Source organism: Rasamsonia byssochlamydoides (genome assembly GCF_041956645.1).
Source record: "Rasamsonia byssochlamydoides strain NRRL 3658 unplaced genomic scaffold VTN77scaffold_94, whole genome shotgun sequence".
NCBI classification, from domain to species: Eukaryota; Fungi; Ascomycota; class Eurotiomycetes; order Eurotiales; family Trichocomaceae; genus Rasamsonia; species Rasamsonia byssochlamydoides.
The window spans coordinates 1-24070 of record NW_027192477.1 but is presented as its reverse complement, the minus strand read 5'-3'; the positions used below and the strand labels follow the sequence as shown (position 1 = coordinate 24070).

Sequence of the window (24070 nt, the reverse complement as noted above, 5' to 3'; positions counted from 1 at the left end):
CGGTTTCCCATGATCGAGCTCGTCAGGATAGGACTGCGCTCAGAAACCGTTCCAACGCCGTGTTACTATGCTGTGTCTCTACACAGCACCAGTCCTCCTTTGGCAGACCATTATCCTCTCTTACTACTGCTTATTGTCTCAGCTTGAAAGAGCATTCGACACGGCTAAACGGTTGAGGTCATGCCACGAGCACTGGACATGATCGTAATCCCAGAGCTTTGCCTCGGAGATAATGATTTTCCGAGACTCGTCACGTGTCACGCTAGCCGTGCCGCGCTTAAAACCACACATGGAAAATTTCCGTCATCCTCCCTTCGCAACTACACTACGATGCTTTGCATCCCGTCCTGATGGAAGGAAGGCAATGCCATCGCTCAAATGTGAGCTGTTTCACTTCAGAATCAGAAAATGCCAGTCAGCTTAGGTGATGCATCCGTTCCTCTGACTCGAGGGCGGCAACGAGTTTGTTTACATGGCGATGGTCAGATTTGAAGGAGGCTCGTCGAGCTTGGAATGTGCTTTCACCTCCTGTTGAGATACGGGTAATTAATGGTACTGATTCAATTGCCGTGTGAATTGACAAGCTAAGTACGTGATTTTTGTCGCCCTCCTAGTCCCCAGTCTTATGATGATTGATGCCTTATCAATATGTTTCAACCCCATATGAAAGCACTACGGTGCATTTTGATTATTCTGTGCATCTACTATCTGATTTCCATTTCTCTGGCTTCAAGTTGATTATTTCATACGGACATTTTTCCGCCAATCACCATGCTGACTTTGTCCATTTCAGTCTTCTCCGCAACGCCACGGCATATGCGACACGATTTCCTTTATGACTCAATAAGTAGTTGTAGGCAGTGCTGATAATTCACAATTCTTACCTTTGCATTTGATTACTCGCATCACTTAATCTACTCTAGTTCCTTTTTATCACCAATTGTATCGTTTATAAATAAGGGAAATGCAGGAATGGAATCTAAAAACCCATATCCCTATCTGTTATGATCTATTTATCTATCTTTCTTCGTTGGAACAAAAGAGAGAAGAAGGGAAAAGGAGAACAACGTATGTATCGAGGGTCGAAAGCGAAGGATTTAAACACTGAAACAATGAACGCACAAAAGCGGAATACGAAGAAAAATTCAAGAAGATCTTTGCGACGCAGGTCTATCAAACAACCAGTTATGGGAACGATGATATGTGCTCTACTCCGCTTTCTTGGACGCCTTGGTGCGCAACTTCATCAGCACATACACCAAGGCATAGGACGAAATGACAAAAATCACGACTATGCCAGCATCCCTCCAGCCATAGTAATAGTCCAGCAAGTTGACTGTGGCCAGATAATCACTTCCTGACCGGTATTCGCACACTCGACAGCCCGATGTGGCATCCGGATTGAGTAGGTTTGAGCCCGATCCAGCACCCTGCATATACTCAGCCAGGTACTGTCCACAGGTCAAACCATTGGGCGGGTTGAAGATGGCAAGCTCGGATTCTGCGCAGTTGATCTCGCTGCCCCAGACGTCGAACACGAGCAGACTGCCGATCAGGTAGTTGAATGGGTTCAAATAGTACATCCAGTACCGCCAGAATGCTTGAATTTGTGCATACGGCACCAACACACCACAGAAGGACACTAACATGCCGATGAAGAACGGGTTGGCCATCGCTGCAAAGACGGCATTCGGTGCATACGCTGCGATGAACTGGCCGATGCCCGTGTACATGAACTCGTACATCAGCATCACGAAGAACGTCGCGCCCGCCCGGTTCGAGTCGCTGGGGAACCCGACTGTGTAGTACCAGCAGACAAAGTACAGCGCGGCGCAGATGCAAAGATACGGTATCTCGGACACGATCAGCGCCGTGACGAAGGCTTTCCATGAGTACATCTTGGATTTCTTCTCGCGGGTCTCGTAGATGTCCCGTCGGTCGATGAAGAGCGGTTGCAGCTGGGCGATGACGCCAGGAGCCACGAAAATGAAGTTGAAAATGGTGAATAGCCGCAGCTGGAGATCTGCTACGGTATCCCCGATCATCCAGAACGAGAAGCCGTTGAACAGAGCCGTAATGATGTGCAGGACGAACTTGTTATTAATGTAGTCGGTGTTGCGGAAGAGGGAGACGTTCATCCGATGCGTCACGATCTTGATCTGCTCCCACAGGGGCATCGCGAATTCGTGTCCATCGTCGTGCGTTGCCGGTGGTTTGGCAGCAGCCTCCTCGATGATCTGATCCAGCTCTTTTATCATCTTCGCATGTTCAGGGGATTCCAGCCAGATCTGGTTCCAGTCTCGACCCTGCGACAGGTGCCCTGACACGACGTCGATCATATGCTCTGCAGGATTGGCATCTGGGGGACACGGCGCGCCATATCTCGCAAAGTATTCCCGGATCGTCTGCGCGTTGTCTCCGATGTCCCCAAAGTACACCGTCTTGCCGCCCTTGGCGAGCAGTAGCAGTGTGTCGAACTGAGCAAACAGTTGCGCTGAAGGCTGATGGATGGTGACCAATACCGCCTGGCCGACATCAGCGAGTTTTCTCAGGAATCGCACGGTGTTAAACGCCGACTGCCCATCCAGACCGGACGTCGGTTCGTCCAAGAAGATAAGGATGCTGGGCTTCGAGACCAATTCCACTCCGATCGTGACGCGCTTCCTCTGTTCCACCGACAGGCCAGCGCCCACCCGCCCGATGAGGGTGTCGGCGATGTCGTGCAGTTCCAGGAGGTCGATGATGGTATCAACATATTTCAGCTTCTCTTCGCGGGGGATGTCACGGGGCTGGCGGAGCAAAGCAGAGAATTCCAGGGCCTCGCGGACTGTGGCGTAAGGCTCGTGGACATCCAGTTGTTCACAATACCCGGCAGATCGCTGAAAAGAGACAGGCAAGGGACGTCCATCCACCATGATAGAGCCTCGAATGGTGCCTTCGGTCTTGCGTTGCGCCAACACGTCCAAGAGCGTGGTTTTGCCGGCCCCGGAAGAGCCCATCAGCGCGCCCAGCATGCCTGGCTTGACCCATCCGTGCACATTGTCGAGGAGGACCCGGTCACCGGATGGCGTCTTGACCGTGTATGTCAGATTCTTCCAGGTGAAGACGGAAGTGTTGCGAATCAGATTGCCCTCGATGTCGGCTTTATTCGTGTCGTTGGTCCCATCTCCCGAGATGGTGTTGGCAGAGCTGCCGGCCGGACTGTGCTTTTCTTGAGCCTGGGACTCTTCATCAGCCGCTTGGATGGCTCGAACTTGCTTCACCTTTTCGCAAGGAATCAGCAGAGATGGACCGTTCTCCGACGACGAGCGCCAGCGGCTGGTTGCGATAACCGTGATGGTGACGAACAAGGCCCACCATGCCCAGACGATACCAAAGTTCCGCCAGAGATGGGCGTGGCTGTAAGACAGCGACTGGAGATATTGATCTCCTGTCAGAGACACCTCGCCTTGGATAGCACCGCCCACGCCCGCACAGGACTGGAAGGCAGGGTCCGAATAGCCGGGGCCGTTGGGGATTAGATTTTGCCCGACACAGGGAATGATCTTGTCGTGAAACTCATTGGAGAGAAGGGCCTCAAACGCGTATGCCAGTGGGTTGATCCAGTAGATCCAGCCAAACCACGGGTGCATTTGCGGCTTTCTGATCATGTAACCCGTGTACATGACTGTAGCTGTGATAAAAAGACCAGACATCTTGGAGGCGCCATCGAACGTCTGAAAAGCGGCTCCTACGGCGCGAAACAGGGCAGTCATACACTAGACGAGTTGTCAGATCTAGTACCTGCCTAGAGCTTCCTTTGAGAGTCTTGACTCACCATGGTGGTTGCGATCAGGAGGATCCAATAGGTGAAGAAAGCGCTGGCAGTGGCCGTCAAGCCCACCATGAAATACAGCACCACCGAAAAGATGCTAACCTGGAAGATGATGACAGGGATATCGGCCGTGATCTGCGCAATGCAAAAGGCTGCGGGGTGGTAGAACGCAAAGGACTTGTGCTTGATCAGGATCGGTCGACCAGTGAACGAATCGGTCACTTCACTCATAGACAACAAGCTATTATACAGCAACGAAAAGAACAGAGCACCGGACTTGACAAACAAACCCCCGGAGTTGTCCGGAGCGTTGTAGAAGAGCGAGCCTGCTATCAAGGCCTGCGCAAGGGTTGAGATCTGCTTGATCAAGAAGGTCTCCTTGGCGCCCCAGATGATCTGATACTGTCGGATGATGCATGCCTTGACCTGGGTTGCAAAGCTCGCCGTCAGTGGACTTGTCGACTGCAGCTGGCGATGCTTCTCCTGTGAAACGGATTCTTTGAACGCTTCTGTCCGTTCCTTAGCGACGTCGGTCATTGGATACTCGTACTCGGCCACCATCTGGGCAAAGATTGGAGATTTCTCATATGCGGTCAACACCATGTCTGCATTCCGCGGAAAGCTGCGTTCGTAGCCTGGTCGGATCAGCCGCTCTGTTGGCACCGTCACGCCCGTCAGGAAGTCAGCCACGTTGGCCCCGTCGCGGCAGACAAAGCCCAGGTTCTCCATGAAAGGCCGGGCCTCCTTCATCGGGCCGTAGTAGATCTGCTTGCCTCCATCGAGCACGAGGACCTTATCGAACAGTTCGTAGATTCCGTTGCCGGCCTGGTACAGCGTCACGATGGATGCCAACCCGAGCACGTCCGTCATGGCCCTGATGGCCTTGGTGTACTCCAGAGCGGTGCTGGCGTCCAGCCCGCGCGTGCTGTTGTCCCAGCAGAAGACTGACCCTCTCGTGGCTAGGCACTCGATGATCGATACTCGTTTCCGCTCGCCTCCGGACACTCCGCGCACGAACTCGTTTCCGACTTTTGTATCATAAGTATGTTCGATTCCCATCGACTGGAGGAGGAAGTCCCTGGTCTCAGCCCGCAATTCCTCGCTCGATTTCACACCCTGGGGGAGGCAGAAGGGAATCTTGAGACGAGTTGCAAAGTCCATGGTCTGGCCGACCGTCAAGGTAGGAAAGAACAGCTCTTCTTCGGTGTTCATGACGATCTGACCTCGATGCTGGGAGGCCTCGGCGGCCGTCATGGAGCCATACCAGACATCTCCGGTGACGGAGGCGTATTCTCGACGACGGTTGGCGAGTATGTTGAGGAGCGTCGTGCATCCAGAGCCGGGCCTGCCCAGGACGAGGAGCATCTCCCCGGGCTTGACGCAGCCATGGTTGTTGCTGAGGATCTTCTTCAGTGGTGGTTTGCGGTGCGCTTCCTTGACCAGTCTCGGGATGTTGAATTGCGAGATGACGTTCTCGTTGATGGCTGCATCGGCGCTGATGACCTCAACGTTGAGGTTCTTCCATGTCACGCCTAGCTCTCGTGGCTTGAAACCGGACTGGACATTGCGGGCGTGGATTTCTTCAACTTTGGGCTTCAAGTACCAGTGTTTCTCATTGTCTTTTTTGCCGTCTTCATATTCCTCCTTGGAGGGTTGGCTGCTTGCAATAGACAGGGTGGCCCCCGTATCTGTGCCTGATCTGCTCTCTAGCATGTCGAGGGCCATGCTGACCTGTTTCTCTTGTTCCTCCATGGCAGCGCAGCGAGGGTTGGGTATCTCGAGGACCTTTCGACTCTGGAAAGGTCGTTCATTCTTATTTTACGTACGAGGCGGACATTCCGGATGAAGTCGGAGTTCCACGGACCCTTGAGACAGTTCCAATACGAGTGGATCAACCAGAGTAGGTTCGTCAGCTAGCTGACGGCCTGACTGCTGGACGTGCCATCGATTCGGGACCAGACTGATATCGGAAGATACCAGGAGAATTGTACAGCACATACTGACATAACAATTGGGCGTGGGTCGTTATGCCCTTGCAGATAAGCTTCCATGTGGACCCTGTCGAAGTAAACAATGCGCTGAACGGCCGGATTCCAGAATGATGCTGTGAGGCTGTGTATGAGTCCCCGGAAGGCGTTCTCGGCCGTAGATCTTCGGGAGGATCGTTGAGCCGACTGTCCGATTCCGCTTATTAAGGACGGAATGGTCCCGATCAATGACATTGATATCGACATCGTTATTGATAGGCCGAGTCCATTGTTCTAGACTTGCGATATAGTTGTCTAATCTGAGATTGCGCAAGATGACTAGATTCTGTCGATACTTCCGGCTCAGCTTGGCAGATCGCTGGTAACGGTTTCTACCAGATGACAGAGATCAGCTGCTCGCTAAATTTATGAAACAACATCGGAATCGTTTAGAATACTAAGTTTGGTCTGGATCAGGGGGTTACGGACCTGACCAACTTCTGCACAATCGGAGCTTCTTTTTGTCTTGATGTTGCTGGGCTGCTCCTTGCTTATAAACAAATCGACAGCAAGAGAACCGTTACCATACTCCTTACACTGACTGGTACATAAATGTCCGAGTGCATCATCCACGTCCGCGAAAGGTGCCTCCGCTTCTCCGGAAGGGTTGGCGAGCAGCATGTCTCTACGGAGACACTAAGACAATTAACAGGGGTATTCGTAAGTGGGTAATTGTTCCAATTCTTCTTCTCCTCCTTTGTGACGGAGTACGGAGTATACGGAGTACTTTTCCTTCAAAAAATCTCATTTGGAGGCCTTGTTCTGCTGACTCGGCGGATCTAGGCGTTCTGGTGGATCTGATAACGTTAAGGCTGCAGTTTATCTGGAGATCCAAGTGGAGCACGTTCTGGGGCTTGGTCTCGGCCTCGGGAAGTCCTATGTTCCGACTACGACATCCGAAGGGAGGATAGAGACGCCTGATTGATCCAGACAAAACACTAGCTTGATCCACTGACATAGCGCGAGATGCCGATGAGAGCAAATTGTCCATCTTTTGGTCTGTCCTTCGGATCGACAGTTTGATTGGCCGAACCGGATGACATAAGCGGAAGGACCAACATCCGCTTAGTCATCCGTGCGCACCTGGCATTACTGATAATTCGAACTGGTTCAAGTATCCGACTGCCTTCTTTCCAAAATTTCAGGAGTTCATAATTATTAGAATTATTAGATATGATGCGAACGGACTGAATGCCTGTTTGAGCTGATTAGGCACGTGCACGCGTTCAGCATGTACGCGACTCCAACATCCACCCCGCGATCCGAAGACGAGCCGCAAGGGCAGCCGCGGAAACGGAAACGTATCGCTAGGGCATGCGATTCGTGCTATAAGAAAAAGGTACGGCTAAATGCGTTTTCTAGAATGCAAGGGAAAACATCAACGTTCCTGACGTTCCATGGTTCGCCGTCCAGATACAATGTGACGCGGCGGTCCCCCAATGCAACTGGTGCAAGCATCATGACCTGCCCTGTACCTTCAATCGAGTCGTTGGAGGGAATCGAAAGAAGAAGAATGGCGGGACAAAGTGAGTATACTATAGAGTCTCCTCTTCTCTGACTTTCTGGTCGTCGTCACTTGAATGCTAATGATCTGAACCAGTAGGCAGCATCGGGCGGAGATGCATCTGGCAGAACGCATTGAACGAATCGAGAAGCTCTTGACCAGTAATCTAACTCCTGAGGCAGGTTCGTAAATTAGTCATCCATGTACAGAACAACTCTCCTGATTGTCACGTTTACCGTCATGTTAGGTACCAGACCTCCAACCCATCAGCATACTATAGCAGCTGCTCAAGTATCTCCCCCGGTGATCAAGCAGCATCCCTTTGGGCCCTGCTTCGGAAAACTGCACTTTGCCGGCTACAACCTCGGCGAGATCAGCTCGCATAATGGCATCCCCCTGTTCTCCTCCGAGGGCCAGAAATGGGTGCAATCCCGGACCGGAGAGAGGGCGACTTTTGAGAAACTGTGCGCCTTTGGCCCGCCCTGGCAGAACCAGCATCGTTTCTATACGGCCTCTATTCCGGCCGAGTTCCATCGACTCCAGGGCTCCGTGCAGCTGCCAGATAGAAAAATCGTTGAGGAATATCTATCGACATACCGTTCCTCCATCTTTCGCCTGGTCTTTCCCTTTATTGACCCCATCCTCTTCCAGGAGACGTTGAGGCTGGCCTATGAACCGCGGCAGGCTCCCATGTCGGTTGGTTCGGCCAGTGCCAAATCATGCGTATACGCTTTTCTTGCGGTGGCCTCGCTCTTTAATCTGGACGGAGCGACTCAGTTGGTTGATAGCGAAGCGTGCTCGGTGAAAGCGCAGTGCTTTACCCCTCAACTGGTACAAGAAACAACGATTGATGGGCTGCAGAGCGCTATCATGCTTGTAAGACTATTTCCTCTGGACATTGTCATTTTTGTAGTCTTTCTTTGCTCACAATGATAGTGTCTCTTTCAACTTTTCTCTGGAGACCTGCAATCAGCCGCTGTGCTCAGTGCCATTGCCAGCCGGGCCGTGTTCATGCTGGGCGGCAATACAATGACCGATACAGGAAATCCTACTGATCCCACGTCGCGGGTTCGATGCCATCTTCGGAATCTGTTCTGGCTGTGCTACACCCTCGACATCGAGATTTCTCTCCGAACCGGCCAGCCGCCCTCTATCAACGATGCATATTGCGACTTGACTTTGCCCCCACGCTATGTGGAGATGCAGTATGCCGATATGCATCATGACGTCCCCATCGCGGACGACGATTTGATTGTTCCGTTGTTTCCGGGGGATGTGCGACTGTCCATCATTAAAACGCGGGCATATAATGCCCTGTATTCGGTAAAAGCGCTGCACAAGTCTGACGCGCAGCTCCTGAAGGACATCCGCGAGCTGGACGACGACCTAGAGCAATGGCGCATGTCCATTCCGCCCAAATTCCGACCCACTCTGTCGTTTTCCCACGAGACGCCCATCACTGACAAGAGTATGAAGTCGATCATCCTGCGACTGGAGTACCACCACTGCGTGGCAGCCATCCATCGCGCCAGCGGTCGATGCCGAGCCTGGGCCAGTGGGCAGAGCGGTGAGATGGAGGGTGTCAGCTCCAGTCTGGCGCTGTCTGTGGAGGCCAGTCGATCGTCCCTATACTACCTGCGGACGGCAGGACATACGCTTACGGGAGACTGCTTCTGGTAATACCATGCTAAAACCTTTCCGATGGCGAGAAAACCACTAACATGTCTGTGTTCCATGTCCACAGGATGATCCTTTTCTACCCCATGTCCGCCCTTCTCACCATCTTCTGCAATATTCTTTTGAACCCGCTGGACCCGCAAGCGGACGAGGATCTGGAGCTCCTCAATCGGGTGCCCGAACTAGTGAAAGGGATCCGAATCCGCCAGCTGACGCTGAATGAGATCCTGCACATCAAGCTAGTCGACGACTTCGTCGCCGAGTTGACCCGGCTGGGGAAGTGTGCCGTTGCGAAAGCCCGGAGAGAACGGGAACAAGCTGCGGAGGCTGCAGCTCTTAGACAAGAATGCTGAATAGATGCACTTTGGGATTTTATGCGTGCGTTTCTTTCTGGAATTGGCGCACACCTGGGAGGAATAGACCTGTGTGTATCTTCAGTATCTTCGACTCGTTTTTGATCAAGGCAGGAGCCGCTTGTTTGTTCTGTGGCTATCTATAATACAGACATGCGAGAATATATCTCGGGAAGTTGACCGATACTCTCCTTCCATGCTAGGTATCTTCTTCCTATTTCGTCCATCCATTCTCCAGCAGAATCTTTTGCGCCTCCCTCAGCTCCTCTGGACTGGGCAGATTGACAACCATGAGATACAGGACATCCTCTTGGAGGACCTTCTTTACTCCCTTTACCACCAGTCCCACAGGACCATGGCCATGACGTCTCTCTCTCGGGGGCAAACCCCGAACCTGTCGCCGCTCATCTCTTCGCTGTCTCCGGGCCTGTCGTCGCTCTTCCAGCGACCGCGCATGCGCATGACCGCCCGTGAGCAGGTTGAACAGGTTGTTGTTCGTCGGGTCGGTTGGATCCGCGTACCGTGATCGAAACTGCGGCGGACTTGTCAGCATCGCAAGCGTCGAGTCTGGGTTCTTCGCCAGATACTCCGCCTGCGCGCGTCGGTCATAGTAGTCGTTGATGAATGATCGCGCCGACTTGACTTTGTCCTGGAACGAGCGTTGGTTCGCACTTCCTGCAGTCTGAGACGATGTTGTTGTGCTTGCTTCTCCGTGGGGATCCTTGGTTGCTGTCGCTGTCGCTGTCTTCTTCTCGAGAACAAGGGGTTTATCGACCTTGTCTCCGCCGTTGACAGCAGTCGGGAAGATCAGAGGCGCACATCTCATCGGCATATTGGTCTCTCCCTGGGTTGTACCGCTAGAGATCCGGATCCGCTTGATGATCTTCATGCCGGTAGTTGGTGGCTCTGCCGGTGCTGCGTCGGACGACGTTGCCGGTGCCCAGCGAGCGACGCTCTTGGCCGTCTCAAGATTGACCTCTTCTATTCCCAGCTCCGTCTGGCCGTCCGCAATTGACGCCCCTGGTTTATATCGCATGACCATTGCGTAGAGACCGCGGGGCATGAAGAGCTCTTTGTTGACTTGGTCGAGGTACACGTTGGCCTTGTACCGACTCTCCAGCTCAATAGCTGTACCAGCAGCGATCTGAACGCAAATGCTGACTGCCATGGTAATGCTACCGGGGACCAGGCCCACGATGCCCGCCGAAACGAACAGCGCCTGTAGTATGGGTGAGGCCTGCGATGCCTTATCGAAGTTGTTGAGGAAGAGCATAAAGGTCTCCTGGCTGATGCCGCTGGCTGCCAGGTCGGGCGCGTATGCGCGGACGAACCCTCGACTCTTGGAGCCGGGCCGACGCTGCGGTATGATTACGGGGAAGGGAAGAGGATTTCTTTCTGTTGGAATGGCAGCGGAGGCGACAACGTTGTGAACGAGTTTGGCGACCGACCTCGAGCTTTGTTCTAGATGCTGTTGTTCTTGTTCGATTTCATCGTATGGAGGAGGCTGCGATGCTTCCTCATCCATCTCCCAGTCATGCTCAAGATCTTCGATGGAGTCATTGTCGTCGTTGTCGTCATCATCGTCGTCGATGTGTCTCAGGTCTTTCTGTTCCTCCTCTGTTACAGGCACGGCATGGCCTCTGGCGATGAGATCCCGGGCATCCTCTTCGGGGAGCTGGATGTAGATATCGTCGTCATCGCCGGAGACGTGAGCTCTGCTCATGGAATCGCTCAATCTGGCGACGCCATTATCGCCCGTCTGCGCTGCTTTGCGGGCTTCGTTTTTCTCCTTGTGGTACAGGTAGGCTTCGCGGCCCAGGCCGATTCCTGCGCCGGCGAGCTTGACGACACGGCGAATGGCGAATGCCATGTTTGATGCAGAAGAGGGAATGGTGAAAATTTCTAATTTATATTACGGTATTTTTAGGTCTTGGATGAAGACGAAAGAAAACAGCTCGAGAACATCGGACATGGGTAGACTTATATATGTAGCTGGGGCGACAGAGCAATCAGGTCGACACAACCAAATACAGCTATCGTTGCGAACTAACAAACTGAGCCACCACTGCGCAGTGTCAAAAGCCACGCTCGTGTCGTCGGATCGGAGCTCAGCTCGAGTTTTCCGTATCCGGCTACGAGACAGGTGGGACATTCAACAGATTAAATTAAGACTGTTCAGTCCGCAAAGGCCCCATCGAATAATTGTCACGTCGAATAATTGTCGCATTGACGACTGTCTACGCGACCAGCCAGATTAGTAGTAAATAGTTGGTGGAAGACTACGAGGCCCTTTGGTGCAGATACGATGAAAAAATAGAGCTTTAGGCAGTAAGGCTATGCTATACGACCATGAACTGTCCAAATTGACTGCATCAATGGTGGATCCTCGCACTGGTAACTCTAATGGGAAGTAGGTCGACCAGTGAGATCGTCGAAAACCGTGAATTATTGAATAAGCTCGATTCTAGCCCTCGCAGGTTGCAGGGCCATGACGTGATTGGCGGAGGCAATCGACTCAGCCACATCCCCATGCGGCAGTCATGGCTGATCCATCGAACCAGATATATGGCTGCCAATAGACGAAGGCCGTGGGTTGTAAAGTGGACAATGCCTGAAAAGATGATGGTGGGATGGCACAACAGCGAGAAGACAAAAAAAAAAAAGAGAGGGAGAGAGTGATAGAAGAAAGAGCTGACTATCAAATAAAGTCTACAAAAGTCTATCTCTCGATAAGATTAGCCGGTAGCACACCTTAACTTCTTAGTTAGGTCCCCATTGAGCCGTTGGCAACAATCATAGCGAATGACTTGATCCATCTCCTCAGCCCTAGCATTATCTATACTAGATAAATGAAGCAGTCTCGCCTCTATTATAGTTGAAGTAAAAAGGCGGCTCTTATTATGTTTTAGTACCTACTTTGCAATTCTAACCTACTAGACTAGGAATTTATTAAAAACCCTCTATAATCTCCCCAATGAACCTACGTCTATCACTCATCTCGCTCATCTCGAATGAGTGGGATATATATACATTTCTGTATTGGAGGAGTAGAAGGTAGGCAGCAGAAGGGAAGCCAGAAGCATGTCATGTCGACGGTAAGAGGAGAGATATTGAAAAAAAAAAAAAACTGGAGTAAAATCGATATGAATAGGGAAGGAAACTGACTCTATACAGCCATTATACGGAGTACAAGTATGAAAGATAAACTCTCTTCCTCGAAATCCCCTGAAAGACCGCTTACATAACCATTTCTTGAAAACCTTGAAAATTAAACTGCAGGCAAGCTTTGTGCAGGTAGTTCAATTACACTCTTGAAATGCAACCAAGAATATAATTTAATATAATATGATCCTTACTTCACCGGGTTGACGACAAAGATACTGCGAATGTCGGAGGTTTCTGCTGCCTAGGAACTCTCGGTCCGATATCCGCAGGTATTATCTCTTTCTCGGTCCGTGATGGCGATTCATATCCTAGCAGACCAAGGCTATGGAATCAATAGTAGTAGATCTGCATTCAGCATTGCCGCGGAGAAAGGCGCCTGGGATTTCCGCGGCAGTTTCCACCATTCACGGCGGTTGAAGGTCTCTCTGAGAGGCCATCAACACCGAAATCCATTTTTGACTAGTGGTAATATTACCTAAATATACTTTAGCTTCTATTCGTACTGTGTGGCCCATCATTGATGCGCGCCTTTGCAGGTCTTCAGGTCGGCTATATGTTAGCCGCCGGCAGTAAGTAATCACAACATCACGGTTTACTAATCATATAGATCCGATGCTGAGTAACATAAACAAAGCAATAAAAAATCACTATGTATGTCGTTATAAAAATCCACTGAGTAGAAGCTCGGTGGTAAATTCCAATTGGACTTAGAAAAGTGGCAGGTCAGGATGAGTTGGCAATCGAGCAACAATAGTGACGAAAGTCCTCCATTCACGAATAGGAATAACGAAGGTATTCTCTGCATCCATCCTCAGCAGCAATCGAACAATACCGATATCGACGATCAATATGCTAGAGAAAAAGATACAAACATCGAACCTTCCCCTCCTCCCGACGGCGGTTTCAAGGCATGGCTACACGTCCTGCTGGGCCATCTGGTCTTCTTCAACACCTGGGGCGTCATCAACAGTTTCGGTGTGTTCCAGCAATACTACGAGCAGACGCTGACGGGTCGTCCTGCTCCATCTGATGTCGCCTGGATCGGCAGTGTTCCAGGTCTTTCTCCTCTTCTTCGTCGGCGTCTATGCCGGACGGGCCACGGATGCGGGATATTTCCGACTGGTCTTCCCCTCCGGCGTTGTCCTGCAGCTGCTCGCACGTTCATGACCTCTCTATGCACGAAATACTGGCAGATCTTCCTGGGTCAGGCTGTCTGTGTCGGTCTGGGCCATGGCTTCATCTTCGGGCCGGCTCTGTCGGTCATGTCCTCATACTTCTTGAAGAAGCGTGCCCTGGCAGTCGGCCTCGCTGCTGCTGGCGGGGCCACTGGCGGACTAGTCTATCCTGCTGTAGTGAACAAGCTACTGTAACATAGCGATGTCGGATTTCCCTGGACAATGCGAGTGGTAGGCTTCATCATGTTGGGAACACACATTCCATCCGTGCTTTTCTTCCAATCTCGTCTCCCCCCGCGAAAGACTGGAGCACTGGTGGAATGGGCGGCGTTCAAGGAGGTTCCCTATATGGCGTTCATCCTCAGCTTCTTCTTCAACTTCTGGGGTCTCTACTTCGTCTTCTTATACATCGGGACGTCTGCTCGAGACCGGGTCGGCATCGCAGACTCGATCAACCTGGTGATGGTGCTGAATGGTGTTGGCGTCGTGGGACGCATCGTGCCCAATCTGGTGGGAGATCGTCTCACTGGCACGTTAAACCTCTTAGTTCCCTGCAGTTTCGCCGCCGCGATCCTGGTCTATTGCTGGGCGGCCGTCAAAACGGCGACAGGATTATGGGTGTTTACCGTCATCTACGGCATCATCGCAGCAGCAGCGCAGTCACTCTTTCCCGCAACAGCAACAGTTCTGGTCACCGATCTGCGCAAGGCGGGCACAAGAGTAGGAATGGTGCTCACTGTTGTCAGCTTTGCGACTCTGACGGGTCCGGCGATTGAAGGAGCCTTGATCCAGTGCAATCGGGGGGGATTATCTGTTCGCCCAGATCTTTGCCGCAACCTCGATTCTGATCGGTGCTGTGGCAGCGACTGTGGCGAGAGTTGCAAAGGCGGGCTGGAAATTGAAAGTCAAGGTCTGATCTGCTGTATTGTATAAATCGTCGAGCCATCTGTCCAGATATTGCCTTGCGAACGTGGCTTTGGAGGCAGAGGAAATACCTGGTCTGACTTCAAAAAAATTATGTATCAGAATCCAATCGAACAGCACGTGATATAGTCCCATGAACAGAATGAGATATTAAGGCTATAGTAGGCTTTATATGTTTTTGCTTCTGCCTCTTATTTGCAGCCCATAAATCCTTATTCTCCTTTGCAAGAAGAACAGCACTATGCATTACTAATTAACAGCCCTTAATTAACTAATTCAATACATAATCTGTTGGACTTAGAGGACTGCATGAACAACATTTAAGCAGCTATTTATGTGAATGGCCAAAGCCTTGCTGTCTAGAAACTAGGAGCTCATAAAAAGGATTCGCTGGGGAAGGAAGAAATGAAGGAAGAGAGAGAAAGGCACGCGAGCCGTATCAACAGGAGTCATGTGATGAACAACAAATGGACCAATCAGAAGACGAGAGCGAAGCTGAGTCAGCAATATGGGCTTAGCCCGCAACAATTTAATAATTATAGATTATCACTATAATATTGTAATATTATAAGGTATCTCAGGAACCTAATTTGACTGCTAACTGCTATGACTATTCTCAGAGGATATCAGAGTATTAATTGAATATGCAGCTATAATAGTACTTTATTTGGGTTATAAGGGACTATTCCTGTTATTAAGAATCTACTATAAATATTGTCTGGTTTGAATGCATCTATATGAGCTTATTAGTAGGCATTTAAAAAGTCAGACTTATTAATATGATTAATCCCAATATACATATGTCCTTTAATTAAGTAGCCATAGGATTGCTTAAGGGATGCAAAACAATTAACATCTAATGACTATAGAAGATACAATAAATAAGCTGGCATATATATAGGTATAATGCAGTTTTGAGTACAGAATTAATCAAACTCTAGTATGAGATGACTGCTATGGCTATCTAGGATTAGTAACCATATCTCCCCTTTATATAGCACATAATATATAGATGGAAAACCTCTTACAGCTACTGCAGACCTAGTTAATTAGTTATCCAGCCATTTTTACTGACTGCAATAATCCAATCATAAGGTAATTTAGTATTTTGAAACCATGATGCCTAATAGGCCTTACCAGCAAATATAATCATTAATGGCAGTGACCATCCAGACAAATTAATTGCTTCAATATTTGTTACCCATTTGCAATTCCCAGGTTACATAAGAACTGGCCAACCAGTATTCTTAGCATTTATAATAACCTTTGCAGTTACAATTATACATCTAGTCTTATTAAAGTTATATATATTGTCCTTAAGAATGCCATATTGCTTATTATCTTTGGATCTTTATATCATGCATATTAGTAGTTATATTGGCAAGAATATTTGCTTTTAAGAAGGTCATTATGGTGTTGCGTAAACTTATAAACCCAGTTCTTGCTAACAGGTTAAAAAGTAGATGACTGATCTTGTTTAGCAAGAAGAATATTAGCTATTTGCTGCACCATAGCAGGTTAAGGAGAGAGTCCTTATAAATCTAAAGAAATTATCCACTATATAAGAGATTCCTCCTCTGTATTAGTCAACTTAAGCCTTTATGATGCAATTCATGTTGTGCAGTCTTGCCTCAAATTCGATCATGAAGAGTAGACAGAGGGACGTCATATGCGCGTGCAGCAGCTCAGATAGACGATATTTGACCTTTTTTAAGAGCATTAATAGCCAGGATGATTCTTCTTGAAGAATGCAATCATTTGAAGATTTTGACGACATTGTGGTGGTTAGTAGAGATTGGTTTGTATAGAAACGCGTGGTTAGTAGGGAGCCGTCCGACTCAGGGGTGGATTACGTTAGGACAGCTTCGTCAGCATTGATTGCCGGTCCCCCTTTTCCTTTTCGGAAAACGAAGGAACCTTGTACAGTACAAAACATGCAAAAGTTGGTCATATTGATACGGATTGAGTCATACTAGAAGAGATCAAGAAAGTTGATGAAAACATTCCACAGTGTCAAGAACAGATTTGTCAAATGGGATCCACTCGATACGCATCGTTTCCTCAATCAGTTTGGATGAAAAGGAAATTGTGGAACCCGCCCACTGCCAATCCTCGCGCCGATATCCAACACCCTTTGTGCCCTCTGGTATGATGTCCTTGCGCTCGGGATAATGTTCCCTTAGGATATCGGCAACTGCCTGAGGAGGCCCTTGGCCAGCAACAACAGGAAACCGTTTTCCAGCAACCAGTTCTGGGTGCTCAACGGCAAAGACACAAACTGCAGCCACGTCGCGCACATCAACGTAGGCTCCTGCGGCTACAGGTTGAGGGATTGTATTGGTCGTCCCGGAGAAAATATCCCAGATGGTCTTGACGGTGTCATTCAACTCCTCTGGTCTAGCGACGGGGTGGATGAATGGTCCGGACACCACAGCTGGATTCAGAGCAGAAGCAGTCCACGATGGCTGATGGGAGATTAGAGAAAGCACTGATTCGCCGGATTCATGTACGGGGGAATTTTACCTTGTGTGTCTCCATGAAGTCCCACAAGGCACGCTCTGCAATAGTCTTTGAAGCATAGTATGCGATGCTTCTGACAAGCGTAGGGTCCATGGTTTGAAGGACCTCCTCAGTGAGAGGATTCCAATCACGCTCCGTAAACACATAGCCAGGGGCTACATCTCTGCGAACCATGGCGGCAATGGAAGACATAAAAACAAAGTGCGAGAAGTCTGGAGGCGCATATTTCAGGAAGCTTTGAAGGATGCTAATCGTCCCCTTTTTTGCTGGTCCGATGAAGGATTGGGGATCACCTCCCTCTAACACCACGGGGCTCGCAAGATGTACCACAACTTGAACCCTGCTGGTATATTAGCACCAATATCAGTCGACAGCGTAGATAGGCCCATACCCTTTGACAGCCTCGTCAAAAGCTCCCGTTTCCTCTATATTTGGGACTTCAACGACATGAAATTTAGCTGTATACTCGCGAAAAACGGGTTGCTGGAGGAGTAATTCCCCCTTCTTCCTTGAACGCACAGCTCCTCGCACCGTAAACCCTGCTTGGAGAAGCTTCAACGCGACATGAGCCCCAATAAACCCGGTAACACCGGTGATCAGGACTGTCTTATTCTTGGATGCCATCACGATCGTGGAGAAAACGCAGAATAAGAAACGAAGCGCCCATACTGTGCCGGTTCTGCAGGAGATATCGCATCTGATTCAAATAGTTTCATCTCCTCAGCCTCTGGGAATTGCCTGGTGGGGCTGACGGTGATTCTCCGCTGTTCACTAATCAAGTCCGATTCAGGATGATAGCGTAATCTCCATGTTTTCAACGGAGGAGTTAAGTGTTAGTAATTGCCAGTATACTAATCAAAATAAGATGATGAGGGGTTGGTTTGGATCTAGAAATATAGAAATCTCCTTAGGTAGCTACTAGAGCTCTTCATACCATAGGATCTTTTGCACTCAATTGTTTGCAGGCTTGTCTCATTGGCTCATTAATTTTGTTCCCATTGCCGCGTGAGCTTTTACAAAATGCCCTTGCTGAGATTTTTCCTCGCTCCGAATCTCCTTTCTGCGGAGGAGAAGAAAGGCCTCTCCCAGAAACTCACTGAGATTTACACATCTCGCGGTCTCCCTGCTTTCTACGTCAACGTGGTGTTTATCGAGATCCCAAAGGATTCCTTCTACATCGGTGGCGAGCCAGCGGATGACTTCATTCGTATCTGCATCGAGCATATTGCGCTCAACTTCCAGTCTGATGAGCGCAAACAACTCTACATGAAGAAACTGGACAACATTATCATTCCGCTTTTCGAGTCGAAAGGCTTCCGATGGGAATACCATATCAACGAGACCCCGAGAGAGCTATGGAAGGTCCAGAGCATCGTGCCTCCTCCGCACCAGTCTGAGGCCGAGCAGAAGTGGGCACGCGAGAATCGCCCGAGCCAATATGAATAGATCTGATATTCATGGTGCTGTAAAAGTAGCGTGAGTATCCTTCCATACCATGGCGCCTTTCTCCCTTCAGAGGCTGACATGAGCACAATTCCAGCTCTATGCGATATTGCAGCTTTCGAAGACAGCATCGCCATTCTTCACGAGACAAGTCTCGAACGACTTTTTGGATTTCAGGTGTGATTCACAAGGCAATGAGAAAAGCTCTATGACTTGTGGTTGAGATAAAAAGAAATTGACAGGATACTAAGACGTTAAGGCCTGAGAATCGCATGGGATGGACCATCAGCAGTTCTGGGCACTATTCTAGATCTCAGTCACACTCGCCTTCTCTCCTGTCTTCGATAATATTCATTCTTATTTACTGAATCCATCAATCACAACCGCTCGTTTTGTTATAATTGATGTATCGTAGTTTTCAATTCATGTATATGCAGCGTAACTCAATTCCATGTAGCCTTTTGAAAAATACAAAATCTCTGAAATCGTTTGAACATGCAAGTGATAGATTCTCTTTAATGATCTTAGTAAATGCCTGACTAGAAGTTGTTCATAAAACATCGTAGTATTTTGTCCCGTATACAGTGCTAAAAAAAAGGAGTATCTTCATGGCTTCCTGATCTATTCTAACTTCTCCAGTTATTGCTTCTTTCCAACCTGGCCAGGACATGAAGTCGTCTGTCACGGTTGAGATTCAATTACCAATCCAACAATACAAGGGACTACAGGAACAGAACTTGAATTGAATAAAGAGGTTTCAGGATACTTGGGAAATTGTCGGGCGTACATGGGTGAACCTAATTGGAACTTCTGTGTGACATGTCCTATTGAACAATGACCCTTCGATGTACACTTTGTAGGAAATGATTTTGGTCCGTGATGAGGATGATGGACAAGACGTCTGCTTGCGACATCAAGGTAAAACCGAGGCTTCGTGAGCAACCGATATCAAACACTCGGCTGAAGGGAGGATTGCAAGTAGGATTAGTAATACGTAAATGTGTTGATGACTGTTTGAACAGTTACCGAGATGGTAGTTAAAAGAAGCCATGATTTCAAGAATCGAAGGTTGTGTCTTTCGTTTGCCAAGGGGTTTTTTTTTTTCGTTTAGTAATTGCGTTATCAGATGATTCTACATTGTATCTGTTCTAGAAGCATATCCCACACCGCGAGAAGACTCCTACTCCTCAAACGCACTAATGTGCGAGGCCTTAGAAATGATTCCCGTTGCTGAACTTCTACTTTACGTCGACTGCGGTTTGTGTCCTTGATATTACAATATCCTTGTTCATAAATCTGATAAAGACTAGTCTCCCCTTACTCGTGGTTTGCATTTGTCAACCTTGTTCGGTATCGAGAAATCCTACGCCTCCACAGCATTCGTACGAAGTCATACCGTTCTTTCTTGGCGGTGCACGCCATGGCAATGGCAGTCCCTATCAGGCTCCACCTCCAGTGAAGGCTGCTTGGCATAATAAGGATCTACAGTTAACTGGCTCACTCCTTGGCATCAATGTCGTGAGGCCTCCGGTGTTTCCAATTTTATCCCTCTACGTACGTTAGTCCCTGTCCGTCTCCAGTCAAGTCAACCTGCCAACCAGAAGGCGCATAGCCTGTCAGGGTTGTAACATACATCAAGTCCCAATTCAGCGTCGATGTGACCGAACGCAGTCTTGTTCGACTTTGGGAAGCTTACTGGGTACGCGGGGTCGATATCTCGTCCAGAAAGGGAGTCGCCGATGCGCTTCGTTCCTTGTTCACAGAACCTTCGCAGCTCGAATCCATCCTCGATGGAGCCGTTACTCAGCAGAATAAACAGGCAGTGCTCGATGTAACAAACCGACTGATGAAACAAGGCTGCTTTGGAGCCCCTTGGCTTATTGCGACAAACAAGCATGGAGAGGTGGCGCAATTCTGGGGCAATGACAGGTGGGACCACGTCTTTAGCCACCTAGATGTGCCATACACCCCTGTAACGCCCCTCCCTCCAGAGTTGCCATTAGCTGTTCGACCCAAGCTTTAAATGACGTGGAAGGATGAGTTTGGGCTATGGATGTCTTGGTGGAATTCAAGGGTCTTTCATCAATTAGAACCATGTTTCCATTCTCGTCCTTTGCCATTCATTCGTCTGGAAAGTAAACTTCAACATGTAAACCTAGTTGAGTCCACATGTCTCAATGGTATGAGCCTCTACGAATGTGACCCTCGGTACAGAGTACAGAGTAGAAGTCTGGGCTTTGCTAGGATCTCCACGTTGGGCTAGAATAGACCCAATAGAATGAAAGCTTCAATACTCCGTAGAGCGGCAACTTTGTTTTAGATTATGCTTGTTTTTCTGATTACTGATCTGAGCTGTCTTGCCGATTATTAATCCAATGTCTCCGATTTTTGATTACTAAACTGTCGGAATATAACCTCATATTGCTGAATAGGAAAGTGAAATCATATGATTCAATGCTCAATTTTCCCCTGTTATTAGTAAAGATTTCTGGTCTGTATGTAACAGATTCGAACAGATTACAACTTCTTTACTGTAAAGTTCAGTCTTTTCTGACCGATGTACTTCGTGACAACAGTTTAAGCCAGCCTAGCCTGCAGGACAGCCTGACTTGACGCCTCGCTCCGCCAAACCTTCACAAGTTTCAGGCCGGCACTCTCAACAAGCTTCCCCCAGTCGGTTGCAGTACGCTCACGCCCACCGATTGCAAACATATTGTGGTCCATCCAGTACGGGGCCATGTCCTCGACGTCGCCGAGACGTTACGTATTCAGGAACAACCATTTCGGCGATCAGGATGCGAGAGTCTGACGCCATGGCGAGGACAACCTGTTTCAAGATCTTGATGCAGTGGGCGTCGGGCCAGTTATGGAGGCAGCGGCGGATGTAGTACACGTGGGCATCTAATATTTTGCCAGTCAGCCAGACGTAGTTGAGAGTGGATTGGAATGTTTCCCGCATACTTTTAACTGTTTGCGAGGTAAAGAAATCATGAGACATCTTCTCGATACCAGGCAGGTCCGGGACCGAGCTCACCACCAATGGCCGGTCCTAAAGGATGAGCCTCCCCTTCAGGTCAGGCCATTCCGTTTGGATCTGCAGCAAGGACTGGCCTCCCCCGCCGCCAATGTCGACAATCAACCGCCTTGTTTCTAGATCAGATGCATGGGCTAACTCAGTCCCGAACGGGTACATGCCCAAAACAGGGAGAGTACAATCTTGCGTAGATATCGCGATTTTGAACTCTTGGAGACGGCTCGGGTCCTGGGAAATAATTTAGAAGAAGCTCCTGCCCAGCTTGCCATCCGCCTATGAGAATGGATTGAAGGTCATGCTCGTGCTGTCTTTTCCGCCAACTTCGCGGAAGTACGCTGGAAGTTTTGAGGTGTTGACGAATATTACATCCCACCTGGAAGAGAAGAGAAGAGTCAATGAGAATCAATAATACGATACGCAGAGTCCCACCACACCTTGAAAAAGTCCACTTCATGTCCATCGAGGTACGCTAGCGAGAACGCTGTATGCGCATATTCGTCTGGGCCGACCATCTGGAATAGCCCTGTCACGGGGAGGATTCGCATTAAACGGACTGACCATGTTCAGCATATGGCCATCTTGCTCGCTCTTCAGTGAGAACTAGTCATTGTTGTGAACTGGAAATTCTCACTTATCAAAGCTTCGTCGGCTCTGATACGAGCAGCCAGCTTTTTCGCCGTGATGCTGCTTTCACGGGGATTGTTTCGGGGACACACAGCTCAAGCAGACCGCGCAAATTGCATGTCGAGACGAACTGGTGCGAGAAAGTAGACAACTGTCAGGAGTTTTGGATTGAAATAAGAAAATGTGCTGCTGATTGCAATCATAGATGGAAAAACGAATTCAATTAAGGCGCCCAAAGCACAATGTAAATCTCTATTACCACGTGCACGCACATTTGTCAAATTGTCAAAGATCGCTTCCTTCGGATCTTTCAAACACAGCGTCAGTTTCTCCAACGACTGCACAAGGGCCAATCGCAGCGCGCGGTCCGTTTCTGGGGACTGCTCGAATTCCTTGATCGCAGCGAGGATTTCCTCGCACTGCGCGGTTAATGATTGAGCTGAAGAGGACATGGTTTTGATGGAGGATATGGCCGATTGTTTCGCAGTCATGCGGCATCAACGCATATATATCTCTATTTGTAATAGCTTGTAAACCTGCGCAGACGGAGTAACAATTCAATTGCAACTCTTATGTATTCGAAATCATTTAAACCTGATGCGTAGCGATAGATAGTGCGAGATTTAAATGATATTCAAGATCCTGCTTTGTTTTCCTCTCTCAATGAGGCGGTGATCTGCTTATATTCTTGACACAGATCCTGCAAGCTGTCAATTACCCACTCCTGTTCGGTCACTCCCTCATTGGATGGCTATTATAAAACCCTCTTGTTAACACTGTCCTGTACAAGTGTCATATAAATTCCAGTCCCGGATTGGAAGCATAAATAAGTAGTTTTGTTCTTGAGTCTTGTTTGCATAAAATGATATGAACAACTGCACAGCAGAGAGAGGTGTTGAAAAATATGATTTACGATGGAAATAATAATCTTTATGGCAGCTCAACATGTACGAGGAAATTGAATAGCGGCGATCTTCCACCAGCTAACAGATGCCATATATGCTCCTTGTAGGACGTAGGCTGGGTACTGTCATATCTCCATCGCAAATAAATATCTTCTCTCTATCAAACTTGCAGCTACAGCTCGTCAATCCACTTGAGCGCGGTTGCAGGCTCCAATCGTTTCTGCCAACTAGGATCGATGAACGTGTTGCGCACCGTCCCCTGCTTATCGACCAAGATCGTGGCCGGGATCGGCACCTCCAAGCTGTCGTCGCCGTAGCGAGCCTTCCAGTCGACCTGGAGCCGACCTGGAGCCGACCTAAGACGGAGCGCATGGCATCTGGCTGGGCAAAGAGGATGCCCAGCTGTCGGGACAGCCGGTTCCCAACATCTGAGAGGACCGTGAACTCCAGCCCATTCTTCTCCGCCATGCTGAGCGATTGATCAGGCAGCTCTGGCGAGATAGCAACGAGGCTGACTCCCTTCTGTCTGAATTCTGGCAAGTGTCGCTGCAACGCCTGCAGCTCGAGGTTGCAGTAGGGACACCACTCGCCGCGATAGAAGGAGATTAGGATAGGACCGTTGGCAAGCAGCACATCACGCGTCACCTCTTTCCCTGTTGCATCGGGCAGTTTGAAGTCTGGGAATCGATCGCTGGGCTGGATCGTTTTCGAGGGATCGAAGGCGTCTTTGAAGTCTTTTTCGACCGTTTTGATAGTGTTAGACACCAGGTTTCCACAGCTTCCCGTGAAATCGCCTTTGGACATAGTCAGAGCAGTCACATCTCAAGAAGACCAGACCAGACCAGACGACATGGCAATCAACTTCATTCATTATCCATGTCTGACTTAACACTCTGGCTCTCCAC

The 24070-nt window shown here is 49.2% G+C and overlaps 11 protein-coding genes across 11 annotated transcripts; 4 read left to right on the top strand and 7 right to left on the bottom strand.

Moving 5' to 3' along the window:
- Positions 1 to 1208: 1208 nt before the first annotated feature.
- On the bottom strand, positions 1209 to 5566 carry VTN77DRAFT_9758 (uncharacterized protein; the record flags this gene model as incomplete). Its single annotated transcript, XM_069426399.1, has 2 exons — positions 1209 to 3758; positions 3818 to 5566. The coding sequence occupies 2 exons, from the start codon at positions 5564 to 5566 to the stop codon at positions 1209 to 1211; spliced, it is 4299 nt and encodes a 1432-aa protein (XP_069273661.1).
- Positions 5567 to 6393: 827 nt separating this feature from the next.
- VTN77DRAFT_9757 (uncharacterized protein) lies at positions 6394 to 6766 on the top strand (the record flags this gene model as incomplete). The annotated part of the gene is made up of 2 exons (XM_069426398.1): positions 6394 to 6509; positions 6625 to 6766. The coding sequence occupies 2 exons, from the start codon at positions 6394 to 6396 to the stop codon at positions 6764 to 6766; spliced, it is 258 nt and encodes an 85-aa protein (XP_069273660.1).
- Positions 6767 to 7072: 306 nt separating this feature from the next.
- On the top strand, positions 7073 to 9375 carry VTN77DRAFT_9756 (uncharacterized protein; the record flags this gene model as incomplete). Its single annotated transcript, XM_069426397.1, has 6 exons — positions 7073 to 7180; positions 7255 to 7367; positions 7442 to 7527; positions 7593 to 8221; positions 8282 to 9021; positions 9090 to 9375. The coding sequence occupies 6 exons, from the start codon at positions 7073 to 7075 to the stop codon at positions 9373 to 9375; spliced, it is 1962 nt and encodes a 653-aa protein (XP_069273659.1).
- A 214-nt stretch (positions 9376 to 9589) lies between these two features.
- VTN77DRAFT_9755 (uncharacterized protein) lies at positions 9590 to 11245 on the bottom strand (the record flags this gene model as incomplete). Its single annotated transcript, XM_069426396.1, has 1 exon — positions 9590 to 11245. The coding sequence occupies one exon, from the start codon at positions 11243 to 11245 to the stop codon at positions 9590 to 9592; it is 1656 nt and encodes a 551-aa protein (XP_069273658.1).
- Positions 11246 to 13268: 2023 nt separating this feature from the next.
- VTN77DRAFT_9754 (uncharacterized protein) lies at positions 13269 to 13910 on the top strand (the record flags this gene model as incomplete). The annotated part of the gene is made up of 1 exon (XM_069426395.1): positions 13269 to 13910. One exon carries the CDS (start codon positions 13269 to 13271, stop codon positions 13908 to 13910), a length of 642 nt encoding a protein of 213 aa, XP_069273657.1.
- A 27-nt stretch (positions 13911 to 13937) lies between these two features.
- Positions 13938 to 14648, top strand: VTN77DRAFT_9753 (uncharacterized protein; the record flags this gene model as incomplete). The annotated part of the gene is made up of 1 exon (XM_069426394.1): positions 13938 to 14648. The coding sequence occupies one exon, from the start codon at positions 13938 to 13940 to the stop codon at positions 14646 to 14648; it is 711 nt and encodes a 236-aa protein (XP_069273656.1).
- Positions 14649 to 16621: 1973 nt separating this feature from the next.
- VTN77DRAFT_9752 (uncharacterized protein) lies at positions 16622 to 17783 on the bottom strand (the record flags this gene model as incomplete). The annotated part of the gene is made up of 3 exons (XM_069426393.1): positions 16622 to 17104; positions 17163 to 17499; positions 17551 to 17783. The coding sequence occupies 3 exons, from the start codon at positions 17781 to 17783 to the stop codon at positions 16622 to 16624; spliced, it is 1053 nt and encodes a 350-aa protein (XP_069273655.1).
- A 1999-nt stretch (positions 17784 to 19782) lies between these two features.
- VTN77DRAFT_9751 (uncharacterized protein) lies at positions 19783 to 20499 on the bottom strand (the record flags this gene model as incomplete). Its single annotated transcript, XM_069426392.1, has 4 exons — positions 19783 to 19798; positions 19999 to 20038; positions 20104 to 20152; positions 20236 to 20499. The coding sequence occupies 4 exons, from the start codon at positions 20497 to 20499 to the stop codon at positions 19783 to 19785; spliced, it is 369 nt and encodes a 122-aa protein (XP_069273654.1).
- A 792-nt stretch (positions 20500 to 21291) lies between these two features.
- VTN77DRAFT_9750 (uncharacterized protein) lies at positions 21292 to 21600 on the bottom strand (the record flags this gene model as incomplete). Its single annotated transcript, XM_069426391.1, has 2 exons — positions 21292 to 21503; positions 21564 to 21600. 2 exons carry the CDS (start codon positions 21598 to 21600, stop codon positions 21292 to 21294), a joined length of 249 nt encoding a protein of 82 aa, XP_069273653.1.
- A 670-nt stretch (positions 21601 to 22270) lies between these two features.
- VTN77DRAFT_9749 (uncharacterized protein) lies at positions 22271 to 22712 on the bottom strand (the record flags this gene model as incomplete). The annotated part of the gene is made up of 2 exons (XM_069426389.1): positions 22271 to 22390; positions 22533 to 22712. 2 exons carry the CDS (start codon positions 22710 to 22712, stop codon positions 22271 to 22273), a joined length of 300 nt encoding a protein of 99 aa, XP_069273652.1.
- A 625-nt stretch (positions 22713 to 23337) lies between these two features.
- VTN77DRAFT_9748 (uncharacterized protein) lies at positions 23338 to 23969 on the bottom strand (the record flags this gene model as incomplete). Its single annotated transcript, XM_069426388.1, has 2 exons — positions 23338 to 23460; positions 23511 to 23969. The coding sequence occupies 2 exons, from the start codon at positions 23967 to 23969 to the stop codon at positions 23338 to 23340; spliced, it is 582 nt and encodes a 193-aa protein (XP_069273651.1).
- Positions 23970 to 24070: the final 101 nt, after the last annotated feature.